General features: G+C 41.0%; 1 protein-coding gene across 3 annotated transcripts; it reads right to left on the bottom strand.

Moving 5' to 3' along the window:
* Positions 1–4,759: 4,759 nt before the first annotated feature.
* On the bottom strand, positions 4,760–12,080 carry LOC129588030 (cAMP-dependent protein kinase type II regulatory subunit-like). Of its 3 annotated transcripts, XM_055482037.1 has the most exons (14): positions 12,037–12,080; positions 11,824–11,887; positions 10,426–10,559; positions 9,712–9,781; positions 8,910–9,040; positions 8,704–8,789; positions 7,289–7,449; positions 7,190–7,213; positions 6,905–7,111; positions 6,772–6,834; positions 6,542–6,656; positions 5,608–5,726; positions 5,450–5,495; positions 4,760–5,348 (listed from the first exon to the last, which is right to left on the bottom strand). In XM_055482037.1, exons 1-14 carry the CDS (start codon positions 12,063–12,065, stop codon positions 5,197–5,199), a joined length of 1,401 nt encoding a protein of 466 aa, XP_055338012.1. In that variant the 5' UTR covers positions 12,066–12,080; the 3' UTR covers positions 4,760–5,196. The 3 variants fall into 3 exon arrangements, with proteins under 3 accessions (XP_055338012.1, XP_055338013.1, XP_055338014.1); XM_055482038.1 differs by lacking the exons at positions 11,824–11,887; positions 12,037–12,080 and adding an exon at positions 11,280–11,734; XM_055482039.1 differs by lacking the exons at positions 11,824–11,887; positions 12,037–12,080 and adding an exon at positions 10,882–11,257.
* Between the last annotated feature and the right edge of the window lie 1,395 nt (positions 12,081–13,475).

Here is a 13,475-nt window from a genome sequence, read left to right as displayed (position 1 = left end):
AAACCATAACTAAACTTTAAACAATAATCTTTACTATAACTTTGAATTAATAGAGGGTGCGTATAATAAACAGGGTGCGAGAAGGAATGTTTACAGGGGTGCTCTAATTTTATACCTTAAACGGGAATTCATCGCGTAGGCAGACAAGCGTTACGATTACTGTTCATAAATAACTTTTTAACGTTAGCAGAAGATGCTGAAGAACTTTATTTGAATTATATGTTTGACAGGACAGCATTCAGCTGGAAAGGTCACTATGATAATTTAGCCGTTCGAATTAAAATAAAGAGAATTGAATTAAATTATGCTCTTTAGAACGCTCTGTACAAGATATATGTTTTAGAATAGTGCTGCCCGTACGAACCAACAGGAACTGAAGTGTGACAAAAAACCTTTGAAAATTTGAACCCGGGTTTTTTGGAATCGTTTGCTTCGGATCTTTTGAATTTTAACATATTAAATTGGTGAGATAAAAAAAATGCAGTTATAACCCACTATTTTTGTCGCTCACGGAAATGATTGTTTTTTAATCTGGTTTTGTCCAATAGTTCGGTAGGTTTGTTGACGGTAAAGGGGCACTTTTGCATGTGCGTACGGATACATACAGCCCTGTTCAGTCAAGCTGGGACAGTTTTTTCAAAAAATTAACACATGTCAGCCGTCATAAAATACTTCCTTATTTAATTTTTTCTTAGTTTCCGTACTATGTATCCGATATCTTTTTCACTTGGAGATTCTACGCTGATACCGCTTTCCCAATAATGGTGAGGTCAAAATTAGGGAACCCAGGGGAGGCTCGACCCACTAAGCGTGGTATTTCTGTTTGAAATTTGCTTACAAATTCTGATGGCTTCGTTGTCCAAAAGCAATAGCTCAGAGCTGTTGATCATTCAATGCTATTGCGGATGATACCATACATCAGCCGATTTCGGCCAAGCCTAAGTGACCTTTGCAGAGTGACTATAAGCACCTTTGAATTGGGGGGTGACATTCCTTGCACGCTTCCGGTGCAGCCACGGGATGCGACGGGTAACCATTTTGCGGCGAAATCGTACTTTCGAAGCCCTAAGCGTAAATAAAAAGTTTTTCACTCGTACAATATACCTGAAACACTCCATTACGAGACACTGTAAGAGCAGTTATACGTATTTTTTGCAACCGCTTTGCTGATTTTTTATTCTGTTCATCCGGCCACCGCATTTCTCCGCCTGGACAGTTTATGTCTGTTCAAACCTCAAAATCAGTTCAAGTGATCCATGCTTTATCCATGGAAAAGATCAGCTTGAAGTTACTTAGGTCTGTGCGCTAGGCAACCGCATTCTTCGGCAGGTACGTCTTAACATACAAGCCTATGGGGAGTGCACATTGTTTCGCGATCAGCCCGAGCAATCGCGCTATAGCTAGATTTTTTTGGTGACCCATAACGGACAGGCTTCGGTTTGCTTAAGAGTTTCCAGAAAATTCTACGTAAAACTAAAATTCCACGTTCCCGGAGGTTCCCAGCGTTTCGACTGCCAGTGGACAGGAGAGGTTTTCCCATCTCTTCCACGAAGGCATATTTGTTCCACTTACTACAGTATTTTCCGCCAGTTGTGCCACGCTGCCGGATTTTTTGAACTTCTCTCTCACATGAGACAGAGGCGACCGTGTCCCAACAATGTACACGTGGCATCCCACACAACCGCTTTAATTATCGTGACGAACCGGAATTAAGGTCTTGCCGTCTCTGCTAGAAAAACCAGGAGCCTCGCTCTGACTCAGGAAGCCCACAGTCTTACGACAATTCGTTAAAGTCAGCGAAAGAAGTTTACGGTTCTATTCTGGAAAGTTGTATGTGGTCAAATATAACAGCTGGCGCAATTTGCATCACAGCATGTACCTGTGCGTGCTACAGGTGCAGTTGGGCACTGCAAAACCGCAGCAAATTAAAACCAACATAAGAAAACTGAATTAGCTTTTTAAAATAGATTACTTAATATGGTTACAAACTGCTAGTATCTTCGGTGTCCTTTGCTTATCGTGCCCTTTTGTGCAGTACTGTCCATGTTTGTGCTCACGCATGACATAATGCAATGGCAGGCCGTATATTTACCCGCCCAGGACAGAGTCGGAAATGCGGATTTACTGATGCAGCCACAAACGTAATGTATGAAGCCACAAAGTGTATCAATAATAAGCAAAAAAAATTCTACTGGTGATGTTGCTTTGGTTTGCACATTTCCGGATCCTAAGTTTCGTACAGCTACCGGCTACCTGTTGTGAACTGCATGATTACAAGTACACCGTCACAGGTCATTTTAACGGGAAGAACCTTCCAGACTTCCAGTTAGTGTTTTCTTCGGAGATACGCAGTGAAACGGAACTTCTAGCGGCACACTGTATGTATACTGTGACAACGAAGTAAAGTAAATTTTTTATTAGGCAAAAGCCATCAAAATAACAAAGAGGTGCATTTGTGTAAAATTAATCGAAATGATAAACACTGAAAAAACAATCAAAATCGCCCGACGCTTTAGAACGCACATTCAAAGTGCACAGACAGCAGCCACAGTGATTTCTTTTTACAACAGGCAAACTTAATCGTTGCTTCAAAAATGCCGTAGAAAGAGGTTCTCGTGTCACGTCGCGAATCTTTTTGCCAACAAAGCGAATACGCTGCGCGAAAGCCGTATCAAATGTACCGAATGTGTCGACTGCCAGGGGATAAAACCAATAACCCATTTCGTCCACGAAAGCGAATATACGACGTTTGCTGTACTCCGCAAGATGCGCAAGATGTGCCACACTTCCGGATGCTTTCGAGCTTGCCCGCACGTTAATAATAGTTCTCAGTGAAAAATATTGTCCCCGACTTCGAAAGAGTTCCACAATTGCGGAGATAACAATTCGCCATTCCAAGCATCCACTGAAAAGGCCGGGCTACATGGGGACGGCGAGAGCACGGTGTCCAGGTCATTGCTCGTGGGAACCAAATTTCGCTCTTTGGAACCAAATTTCCACTTTAGTGTAATATTTCCTTAATAATGGCCACTGGGCAGGCATATTAACGTAACAGTTGTAACACACCCCGCCACCCGCTTTTATATTGCACTTACGCTTTCTGTTGTAGCTGTTTTAATTTAACTTTTTTACCTACATTTTTATTCTCACAATCAGTTGAATTGCTGCGAAACAGGAAGCCGCTAAAGACTTTGAGGCTTTGAAGACTTTGAGGCTTTGACTGTTACCTGAAACCGTATGCGTGCAGCACAATTCCTCAAAACACGGGTACGTTTTCTGAAACTTTCGTTTTCTTTCAAACCTGCTTGCCGTGTCTGAGTTGTTTGTTGCCCTCTGCAGCTTGCATAGATTAGGTATATGACAAAAAAACAAAAAAAAAGCACAAACGCGTTTTGCTGTATTTTTTGTTATCACCCAATGGTAAGCTGCAAATGTGCATGCAGTACTCGTACTCACCATCAAGTAATATTTGTACTCGTACTACGCGACATGCTTGTACATAACATAACCATGAGCACGATGACCGAAATCAAATTCATACTATCGTATTAAGGCATTTTTAAATTCCAGTTTTATTATTTCTTGAAATAAAGTTTAAGTTTCGAAGGCATTCGGCACAGAGCCACGATGAAGGTACGGGTCACCATCAATGGTATACGAACGTCAGCAAAGTACCTCATATGCTTTCGGTCCGAATATTTAGTTTCGAAAAAAATATATGTCCGAAAGTTTCGGACATCGCAGCAGTGATCCATGCGAGTGGAAGCAACAGCTTAACAATTCCAACAGAGCAATACCGCGACCTGAAATACCGAAAGTTGCACGTGACTGTCGCCCTTGGACTTAACGTACAGTACTAGGACCAGAAGTCAGCGCTTGACCACGAAAAACAATAATATTATGTCAAGGGAGCAGGCGGCATAAGACGGATGCTATCTGCGCAGTACTTACCCAGGTTGTCCACCAACCAACTTGAAATCCAACTTGGAAAAGCGAGATACATTTTGGAACAGCATCGGCTTTGGCTAATTTGGATAAACTGTTTGCTGCGAGCACGGACGCTGTCTCTGCTGTATGTTTACTTTATATTGGAAAATTTCTTTATACATATTTGTATTTCAGTAAAGCTGATACTATCCAGTAAATCAATGAAGGTTGTACCGAAAATGTTGCAGATTGTACGAGTTATTTTCGTCGTTACGGAATACGGACTTTGAAAGACATTTTCACAGAAGCTTAACGTTAATAAAGGACTTCAGTAAAATGGTCTAAAATAACAGTAAGGGCAGTAAACCTTTTTATGAATAATAATTTTGCTCCTGTCTGCCATGCCGCCAAATTTAGTTTCAGTTGTGGATGCGGTACAAAGGCTGTGTCCCAAAAATTAAGGCGAAAGGTTGAAGTTGTAGCCTGACACAGGTTTCTGCATGTAGAAATGTCAATCATGCCAATGATGCAATGTGCTTTGTGCGTACACTATCAGGCCCTTTCTTTTAATAGTAAAAATATCGAAACCTTATAAATAGTCTTTACAAAAAAATCTTGTCGAAATGACAGAGAAGTATTTTCCATTTTGTAGTAGACCACATTATTACAGCTCTATTTTTAACGACTGTCATTTTCAACATGATTCGTTACACGCCAGCAAATGGTGGGAAGTGAAACACTGCTAAAAACTGTTCGAGTAACAGCGACTGGTGGATTCATATTTTATACTAATTGTAAGTACTTAGGCCTAGGTCTGAATGTCCAGTTTGGGTATCTTACACCAACCTTTATCCGTAACAACGTTAAAACAAATAAAACTGTAATTTTAAAAATAAATAATAATAATAAAACATGTCAACCAAATTCAAACATAACGGGGGAAATCCAGTAAAATACAGCAAGAAAGCAAAAATGGATTGCATAAAAAGGGAATCCAACAGAACGAGCCCAAACACGACGAGAAGGAAACACCGGTTGGAAAGATAATTCGATTCCACGTTCCTGGATGAGTGGGATGAAGAAGCCGGGAATATTGTGATGCGAAAATATATGTTATCTTCCTTTAGCACATTAAGCTAACGCTAATAAAATCAATTAGCAAAGAGCAACATTTTCCTGCTTTTTGTTCCCTTATTGACCGGCATGATTGTTGAAAAGAACCAGCAGTGGGAATCTTTTCCATGGTGTTGGCAGTAAGGAAGGTACAAATTACAATTCCGTTGTTTCCAGTAAGTGACTTTGTCCGAAGACTCTCTCCAGCTGATGACGATATCGATCAATATTGCGTTTCATTATCTCCACACACGGACCCAGAAGCCGTTCAAATGCCTTGACATCCAGGAATGCAACCTTACATTCCCCTGTAAAATCACAGGATAACAGTCAGCGCACGAAGAAATTAATCACATACCACGCACAGACCGAAGACAGGCACAGTCGGCGCGCACAAATTACAACATACCATTGGCTACGACAGTGGCAGCTCGCGGTCGTTGTGTAATCAGAGCCTATCCATCGAGAAAAACACGAAATCAATCATAAGAAGGACTCCAAGCGGAAAAGGTTAAAATTGCTATACATTACACTGCCTACACAGGCCAATGCATTACTTGCACATACCAATTCACCGAAATACTGGCCGTCAGTGAGCCGGTCGATTTCCTTCTCCACACCTTCCTCACTGCGTGTCACCACCACTTCGCCGCTCTCAATAAAATACATTCCATCCGCAAAATCACCTAAAAATAATCCAAATTAGTCTAGCATTACGTTAGCCCTGGCACAGCGACTTTAAGCCCGATTTGCTCTTCTATGATGTTATTATAACGGCCCAATCAAGGACAAGGTCTGTAATCCTGGCAGTACTGGGACCAATCTCCAATTATCTGTGAGTATGGTCCTCCTTTCTTATTCGGCCGCCACATATTATTAATGAGTGATTGAGTGTAAAGGTATATACATATTTTTAGAATCCAGCTTAAAGCACTTTAATTATTAATACATCAATATTACCGCCAAGTATAGTACTCACGAGACCATTACTATTGGTAAAATATCGGTTTTGCAAATCGCCGCAACGTGAAGTAACACAAAAGTTAAAAACCAAGCATACAACAGCAAACATCAGCAACCCCGATTATCTTCCGAGTGAGCCAAAAACTGATACACCGTTAAACGACAAACTGCTTCACAAAACCATGCACTTTAAGGGGTTATGCAAATTACTGATCTCGGTTCTCGATGCAGCGTCACTGAGTTGGTTGGTTGAGGATCGTATTGCCGCATTCCGCATCTTCACTTGGACTTTTAATGATAACGACAGTGTGAAACTACCAGTTAACAATCCCAACGCGCTGTTAAAGACACACAAATGCCTCGAAGCAGCGGAAATCAACGAGATGCCGACAAATTCGACAACACATCCCGTCAACCAGTATTCCTGACTAAGCAACCAATTAGGTTTCCCAAAAAAGTAAATAGCCTGCCAGTACGACTTTCCTTCGACAGATCCCTACTCAAACGTACATTAGTCCTGATTGAATAATGGACAAACCTTGTCGCACGATTATATCGTCATCGTGATAAACTTTCGGCTGCAGCGCATCACATAAATTCTGCTTCTCGTATGGATGTAATTCGGCGAGAAAATCCACATTATCAATAAGATCCTGTTAACCCCAAAGACAAAACTAAATCATATGGGTAAAAAAAGACCGGCGATAAAAATCAATATCTACACTGGGCGTTAACCCGATCGTAAAGTCGACCATCGCGCCTGCTCACCATATAAATGCAGCGTTTCTTGAAAGCCGCTTTCAAGACGATGCGCTGGAACGTCTGACGATCCTATAAAAGCAACAAAAAATAGTCAGTTCGGAGAAAAATCATTGCGAGGACATAATCAACTAGTACTAACCAGAGCCCACAGTTTGCCGGCTGTGCGTGCCACGACTGTGGCGGCACGCGGCTGATTGTACATCAACGCTAGCTCTCCAAACGATCCCGAATTATCATACTCCCAGCAGTGCTGCGGCTCTTGTAGAGCATTGTTCACGTAAACATCATAAATTCCGCTTTCCACAACGTAAAAATTGTCGGCATTCTCATCGCCTTGGTCAATAACCTAATCAAAATCGATTTCCATACTCTGTCAAAGAGATAGGAAAAATCTGCCGGCATCTGGCGATGCACGCCCGCTTACGTGTGTTCCCGGCGTCACGTCAACCTGTTTAAAAAAGAGAGCGATTTAATGAAATTCAAAGGAAACAGGTGCAATGTGGAAAAAAGCAAGGTGACCCACCTCAAAAAGTGCATTGAGTACTTTGAGAAGCTGAGCACTGTCTAAAGATCGAAAGAGAAAACAGCCCTGCACGGCTTTCTTCAGCCGCTCCAACTGATGTTCGTCTTTTTGATAGTGGACTATTTCCGTTTCGGGCTCATCCGTGGCGGAAGGATCAAAACCTATATGGATAAAGCATGTTTATCTTGTTAGTCAAGCCGCTGAATAGAGCGAATAACACCCCGCGCTTTCAGCTGAATAATTCATGGCGATCCCGTGGGGGTAAAAGTAGCTTTATTAGTTACATTTATCAGCCCACAGTGCAGCAGGTCATTATTCTATACACGGTAAGAAGCACGTCTGATCTATCTACGCTGCATGCTTGCATGATCATTAATTTTTTATTGTGCACTTGGTTAGTAGTGCCGGATAAGCAAAGATACCTGACTATGCAAGCCAAAATTAGTTGCAGAAGAAGGTAGATAATTTTAGATGTATGAGATATTGAAAACGTGCACAGCATTAACCATAAGTGTTCTACAGTGCCATCGAAGCGGAAATTCGAGAATACTGAATTTTTTTAGATACATCTCTTTAAAAATTTTATGAAAATATGCAATCTACACATATTAAAAGGAATTATTTCTGATCATTCTTAGAGCTTTGTCGAAACCTGGAATCTTCTTTTCGTACAGCCACAGCTGGATATTTTCTTCATTACGGTAGAAAATTTACATCGCTCGGAAAATGCATAATGATTTTCTTTTTGCTCCAGATGGATAATAAAATGCTATTACACATACAGTACCGCTCTGCGCTTCTACAGTACTAAAAATAATCCCTGGTTAACCTCTGCTTTATTCTGTAAGTGTAGGGTCTATAGGGGTAGATTCAGTCATTAATGTCCGAAAAATCTGCAATGAAGTTCGAAGAAATAAGAAATACCACAAAGACACATAAAGCACGAAGAAACCTCGGACTCCGGCTTTGTACAAATCCAAGTGTATATTATTAATTCACTACCAAGCGAAAGGCGGACAACACATTACCGAGCAATGCGCCATACGATAGAAATACTACCACAAATACTTCTCAATCTGGATAAATTATATCCACGTTGTCTTGTTTGTAAAACTTTGATTACTTCTATATCTTTTTTATTAATGCCGTGCATTGCTTTTGCGATGAGTCTACAATGTTAAAACACTTCATTAATTTAGTAGTCTCGGCCTCACGGAAATTTCCTTGGAGGAAGTAAATAACTCGGGCAGGAATATTGAGCAAAGCGAAAAGAGAAAATTAAGCAACGGAGTTAACCATGTACAACATACTTCTAAATGGTTGCTTTTAAGTAAAATATTCATATCCTATTCCCGCTGCGTAATTCAACAGCCCACAACTAAATCAATTGAGCAACGAGTGACTGCATGACTTACTTTCAGCCGACACAGACTGGCGTCTTCGCATTTTCTGTTTTTGAAACTGCTGGAGTTCCGCTAACTCGTTGGAGTCTTCCGATCCACTGCGTACAACGATAAAACGATGGTCACATAATTCATGCGTATCACAGAATTAGAACATCAAGTGGCACATAACCGCAATTTATGTATCTCCAATAAAATGAATACCATACTGCAATTACCGGTGTCCATACGAGCCGCCAGACGGCGACTCCTGATCTTCGCGGTCATGCTCGCCATTACTCCTGTCCAACACATCATCGCGAAATACTACACGAGCTGTCATTGAGCCTGTACGATGAGCGGATGCCTCCTGCAATTCAAATGTTTGCAAAAAACGTGCTACTTGTAAATCGCCCTCGTTAATTATCGCACATGATTACAACTATTTTATGTTGAGTATGCAGTTTGCACATCACTAACATAATTATTATATAAATCTGCACAAATGTCAACATATACTGTACCAATCTACAAATATTTACAGACTTTACTTTTAAAATTTATTCGCAACAGAAAATGTGAAACGTCTCAATGGTATATGTAAAATACTATTTGCCAGTGTTACAACAACCAGTGTTTGGCAATTTCATACAAAAATTGCATGAACAAAACTGAGCAAATCTTTCTTAATCCCTTGAGCAAAATTTTCTTAACGCGGATTTTGAGTGACATAAAATTGATTACTTATTTGTCATGCTGCACATCATCCATATAATTCATCTGCTTAGTTTATAAGATACACATGCAAGAAAAGCGTCCAGTTAATTAATAGCAACAAATTTGATAACACCCTTTCCTCACATCCCTTTTACATCTCACATATGTAGTAGTATATAGGCATATCAAACTACATAAACTGCGTACACCTAATTGCAGCAGTTTTCAGAATGCAGTACTACGTCTGCGTGTTACTATCACCATTTACCCAACACCTGGATCGCAAACTCAAGCTTGGATCAAATAACATTCACGAGCACTTACTTCGTTCAAGTTAAGTCTGCTAAAATAAGCAGCAGCGTATGGAACAAGATTCCCAGAGGGCACCTTTTCTCTGTGGAAAAAGAATTTATCAACAATCGGGCATACTGATCCAGTTGCATCTACAGTACTAGCACCAGATAAACAAAATCGAAAAGTCCCCGCATACGTTAATTGTCATAATAATATAGCACGTGCCGTCATTTATGGTCCCAGCTAGCGCGCTAACAAATGCCTACGGTAAGAATGCCTGAACTTTGCTTACATTATGCTACGTGATTTCTACTTCAGCAAATATATATGTAGCTTTTATGAATACGTGAATAATAAACCTGTGAAGGCGGCTGCAGCCGGAAAAATATACCTATGTTGCCCACCAGCAGCCAAAGTTGTACCGCGATTATCACGGAAGTTCTGTGTATTACAATAACAAGCTGATTATCTGAGGTCCGCGGTAGCCATACGGCACGGCGCAAGTCAACCTTATCATAATCAGTGATCATTCATGAAAACCATGGCACATAAGACTATAATCGTTTTTATGGAGCATAATCCACCAATTCATGCATTAGGGCCATATTGTCCACGAAGGGCGTTGAATATAAAACTCATTCGACTTGTACTAAGCGCGATAAAATACTATTATTGCAGTGAATTCTACGTCCTGTTTCTACGGTGTGCCATTACGAATTAGGTATTATAGAGGTATGTACATACCTGAGCACAGACACAACAAATTTTTGCAGCATGGCTCGTAAACCATCCGGCACTGGGATTTGGTTATGTCGTTCGGCAGGCATTGTTTTCAGTCGTGCCACCCAGGGACAATACCGGAAATTATATTTATATGGCTGTCAACAAGACACGGAATATGTAAGCAATTAATTATGCTCAGAAGATCTAGCCGGTTAGCGACAATCAGCGGCAGTTGTGTAATGGTAATTAGCTTTATGGTGCACAAGAGACAAGACGGAATGTAAAATCAACGTCACACTGTTGGAGACGATTTAGGTTTGATATAAAACTGAAAGTCCACTGATACGTAGACTGCTCAAATCCTATAGTATAAGAGACCAAATGGAAATGCTCATTATGACTATCAAAACCCGGGAGGAGAGGGTAATAAGTAATTTATTTCGAGCAAACACGCGCAAGACAAATTTTGAAACGTACGTATAATCAGAGGCACTAATAAAAAAATCCGTAAGTAATGGAACTGGAGTGTAATGGTTGTAAGTTGTAACTCCTGTGAGCCAGGATCAGCAGCCTCTTCACAATTAAATTTTATAGCCCGCGTGTAGCGGCAGGCTGCCGATTAGGTAACAACTAATACACGAGTCACCACCGTTAACGTTGCAAGCAGAAATGGTGTCTCCTGGATGGATAATACGCAATCCTGTTCACTAAGGGATACTGATGCCGATCATTAAAACTGCCGTGCTGCACATCCAGCGAGCATTATTAACGAGCACAGAAGCATGCAGGAGCTGCAATCCCGTTTTACTAAGCAGAACGCATACGGTCATAGACATCGTTGACGCCCGACGACTGACGAGCATTCAGACACTTACCACTGTACTGTGCAACAGATTACCCACGAAAAGATTTGTGGGACGACGACTGAGAAAACAACTCCATAGACGCTGAGATTATTAAACAGTACAATACAGCATCTGGGCACCCGTACCGTATAAGTCAGGGTACTTGTGCTCGTACAACCGTGGGAATACTCAATATCAATCTGAGACTTCCAGACTCCTGATAGGTGATACAAGGAACGATGCCACTCAGAAACTCCGAGAGTGGAAATTTCGTTGTAACTTGTGCAACAATGTATTGTATTCATAAAAATTAACAATGAAAAAAATAGATGTTAACATATCTGACTTTATGAGGAATAATATTTTAGTTTTTAAGCTTAAAAGTTTAGGCAATGACCAATATGATATGTAACACATTAATGAAGCATCAAAACGTCGTCCTTGGTATCAACTCTGCATAAATGCAAAATAAAGCGAATACGATTTACGTAGGATGCAAGCGCTGAATCAAAAGCACTCGTACATTCTGGAGTGCAGCCTTCTCCATGTCGTCATGTCTGCATTGAGTACTTACTGTAATGTCGCCATATGCGGGGGAACTGTGCTTTCCTTTTGCATGGACGATCCCTGCTGTTTCTCTACCAGACTCACAAATTTACAAGTAAGTACAAGAGTTGCGGCTGTAAAGAGACAGTCTACGCATGGTTATTACTAGAGTAGCATTTGGGACTGGAGGAGGTGCAGATTATAGGCACTGGCAGCATGCAGATTGTATGTATGCACGTACTGTATTTCCAAAATTACTGTTCCCGGCATCCGGTATTCACGTTGGCGCTACAGAGTATACCTAGATGCTGATGCCCAATGGATCCATTACAAGCGTATCTATTGTACATAGAAATTGCTTGTAGCGTTGTAGGTATGCAAATCAATAGGAATATAGTTATTGCAACATTCCTTTTCCGTGATTGTCTACACTTGACCATAATAATATAATGCCCTAAAGAACTATTGTTTGGAAGCTTCGAAAGCTCGTTATACGGTATACAGTAATTCTTCTGGGCATTGGCATAGGCAGGCTAAGGCAGCCAACGATAGTTCATGGGGGAAAGGAAGCTTTTATGCGGTTGACTCGCCTTAATTACATACCATAAAGACCAATTTAACAATCCCAATACATACATTAAAAATAAAAATGTTTATTCAAAATTATGCAGTAATTCTCGTGCACGTAGCCCGTAACAGCCCGTTGCGTAATCGTTATATTACTCGGCCTAGTTTTATTATTAAAAGTTAAAAGTGGACAAGACTAAACTAAAGCGTATTAACACTGTTAAGGTTACTTAAGTAATTTAATTTGTTGATGGTGAAACTAGCTGGATCCGGCTTCTATTGCACAGGGAAAGACGAAAACGACGTATCGGCTTTGTACACGTGTGGTCGTAGATTAGTGCGGTCGGTGGACGATATGAATATAATTTACTTGCATCGTGTAAACTAAGGCCTCGTCCCGATTTCAAAGCGAATCTCGTTATGGTACGGTTGCTCAACTGCACGAGGTGGCTGTATGCAGTGGCCACGCCTACAGATACGGTACGCGAAGCCACCTCGCGAGGTGGAGTTGCTGTATCGCAACGAGATTCGCTTTGAATTCGGGACGAGGCCTAAGAGTTCGTTCTTTTAAATAATTTTAATATTAAGTGTACAGATACTGACAACTGAAATTGCAATAGAAAAGTGTAGAAAGGTGGCTTTTTTTAGCCACTTTTCTACAGTTTTTTCCAAAATTTTCAGCCATTTTTCAACTGACGCAGCTGGTGCCTTCCAAAAAGCCCCTCCAAAAGACTAAGAGAGACTGTTGCCCCGTTTTTCGAAAGAGACTGCGCTCCTTCTAAAAAGCTCAAGACTTTAACAGCAACTTTCTTGCACCAGAGCCAGCTTCCGGCACACCATTATCCCGTTTCTTCCCTCCGGGAGAGGGGCGTCATTGCGCTCCCCCCTTAAAGACGGGCCTGGAAGTTGCTGTTAAAGCTTGTGTAGAACGGAAACAGTTTTATTATAGAACAGCGTGGAATGACAGCATGCAAAATAAGTACTACGTCCGTGGCAAGGTGTTCATTTTGCACACGTACAAGTACTCCGACTCCACTCTAGTAGAGTGCGGTCCTTACGTTAGTAGCCCGTAGTAACATACAGATAGCAGCCGATGTAAATCCTATAACATCC

The sequence above is a fragment of the Paramacrobiotus metropolitanus genome, unplaced genomic scaffold, assembly GCF_019649055.1.
Source record: "Paramacrobiotus metropolitanus isolate TYO unplaced genomic scaffold, Prichtersi_v1.0 Parri_scaffold0000028, whole genome shotgun sequence".
In the NCBI taxonomy this organism is placed as follows: Eukaryota; Metazoa; Tardigrada; class Eutardigrada; order Parachela; family Macrobiotidae; genus Paramacrobiotus; species Paramacrobiotus metropolitanus.
Note: the sequence above shows the minus strand (reverse complement) of the source record. Positions and strands in the feature narration are given on the sequence as shown.

Coding starts and splice junctions, on each gene's coding strand:
- LOC129588030 (XM_055482037.1), bottom strand. CDS start 12,065: ATGCCGGGAACAGTAATTTTGGAAATACA. Junction 9,782..10,425: donor TTTGTTGTGTCTGTGCTCAG/GTATGTACATAC, acceptor CTTTTTCCACAG/AGAAAAGGTGCCCTCTGGGA. Junction 9,041..9,711: donor GCAGACTTAACTTGAACGAA/GTAAGTGCTCGT, acceptor TTTGAATTGCAG/GAGGCATCCGCTCATCGTAC.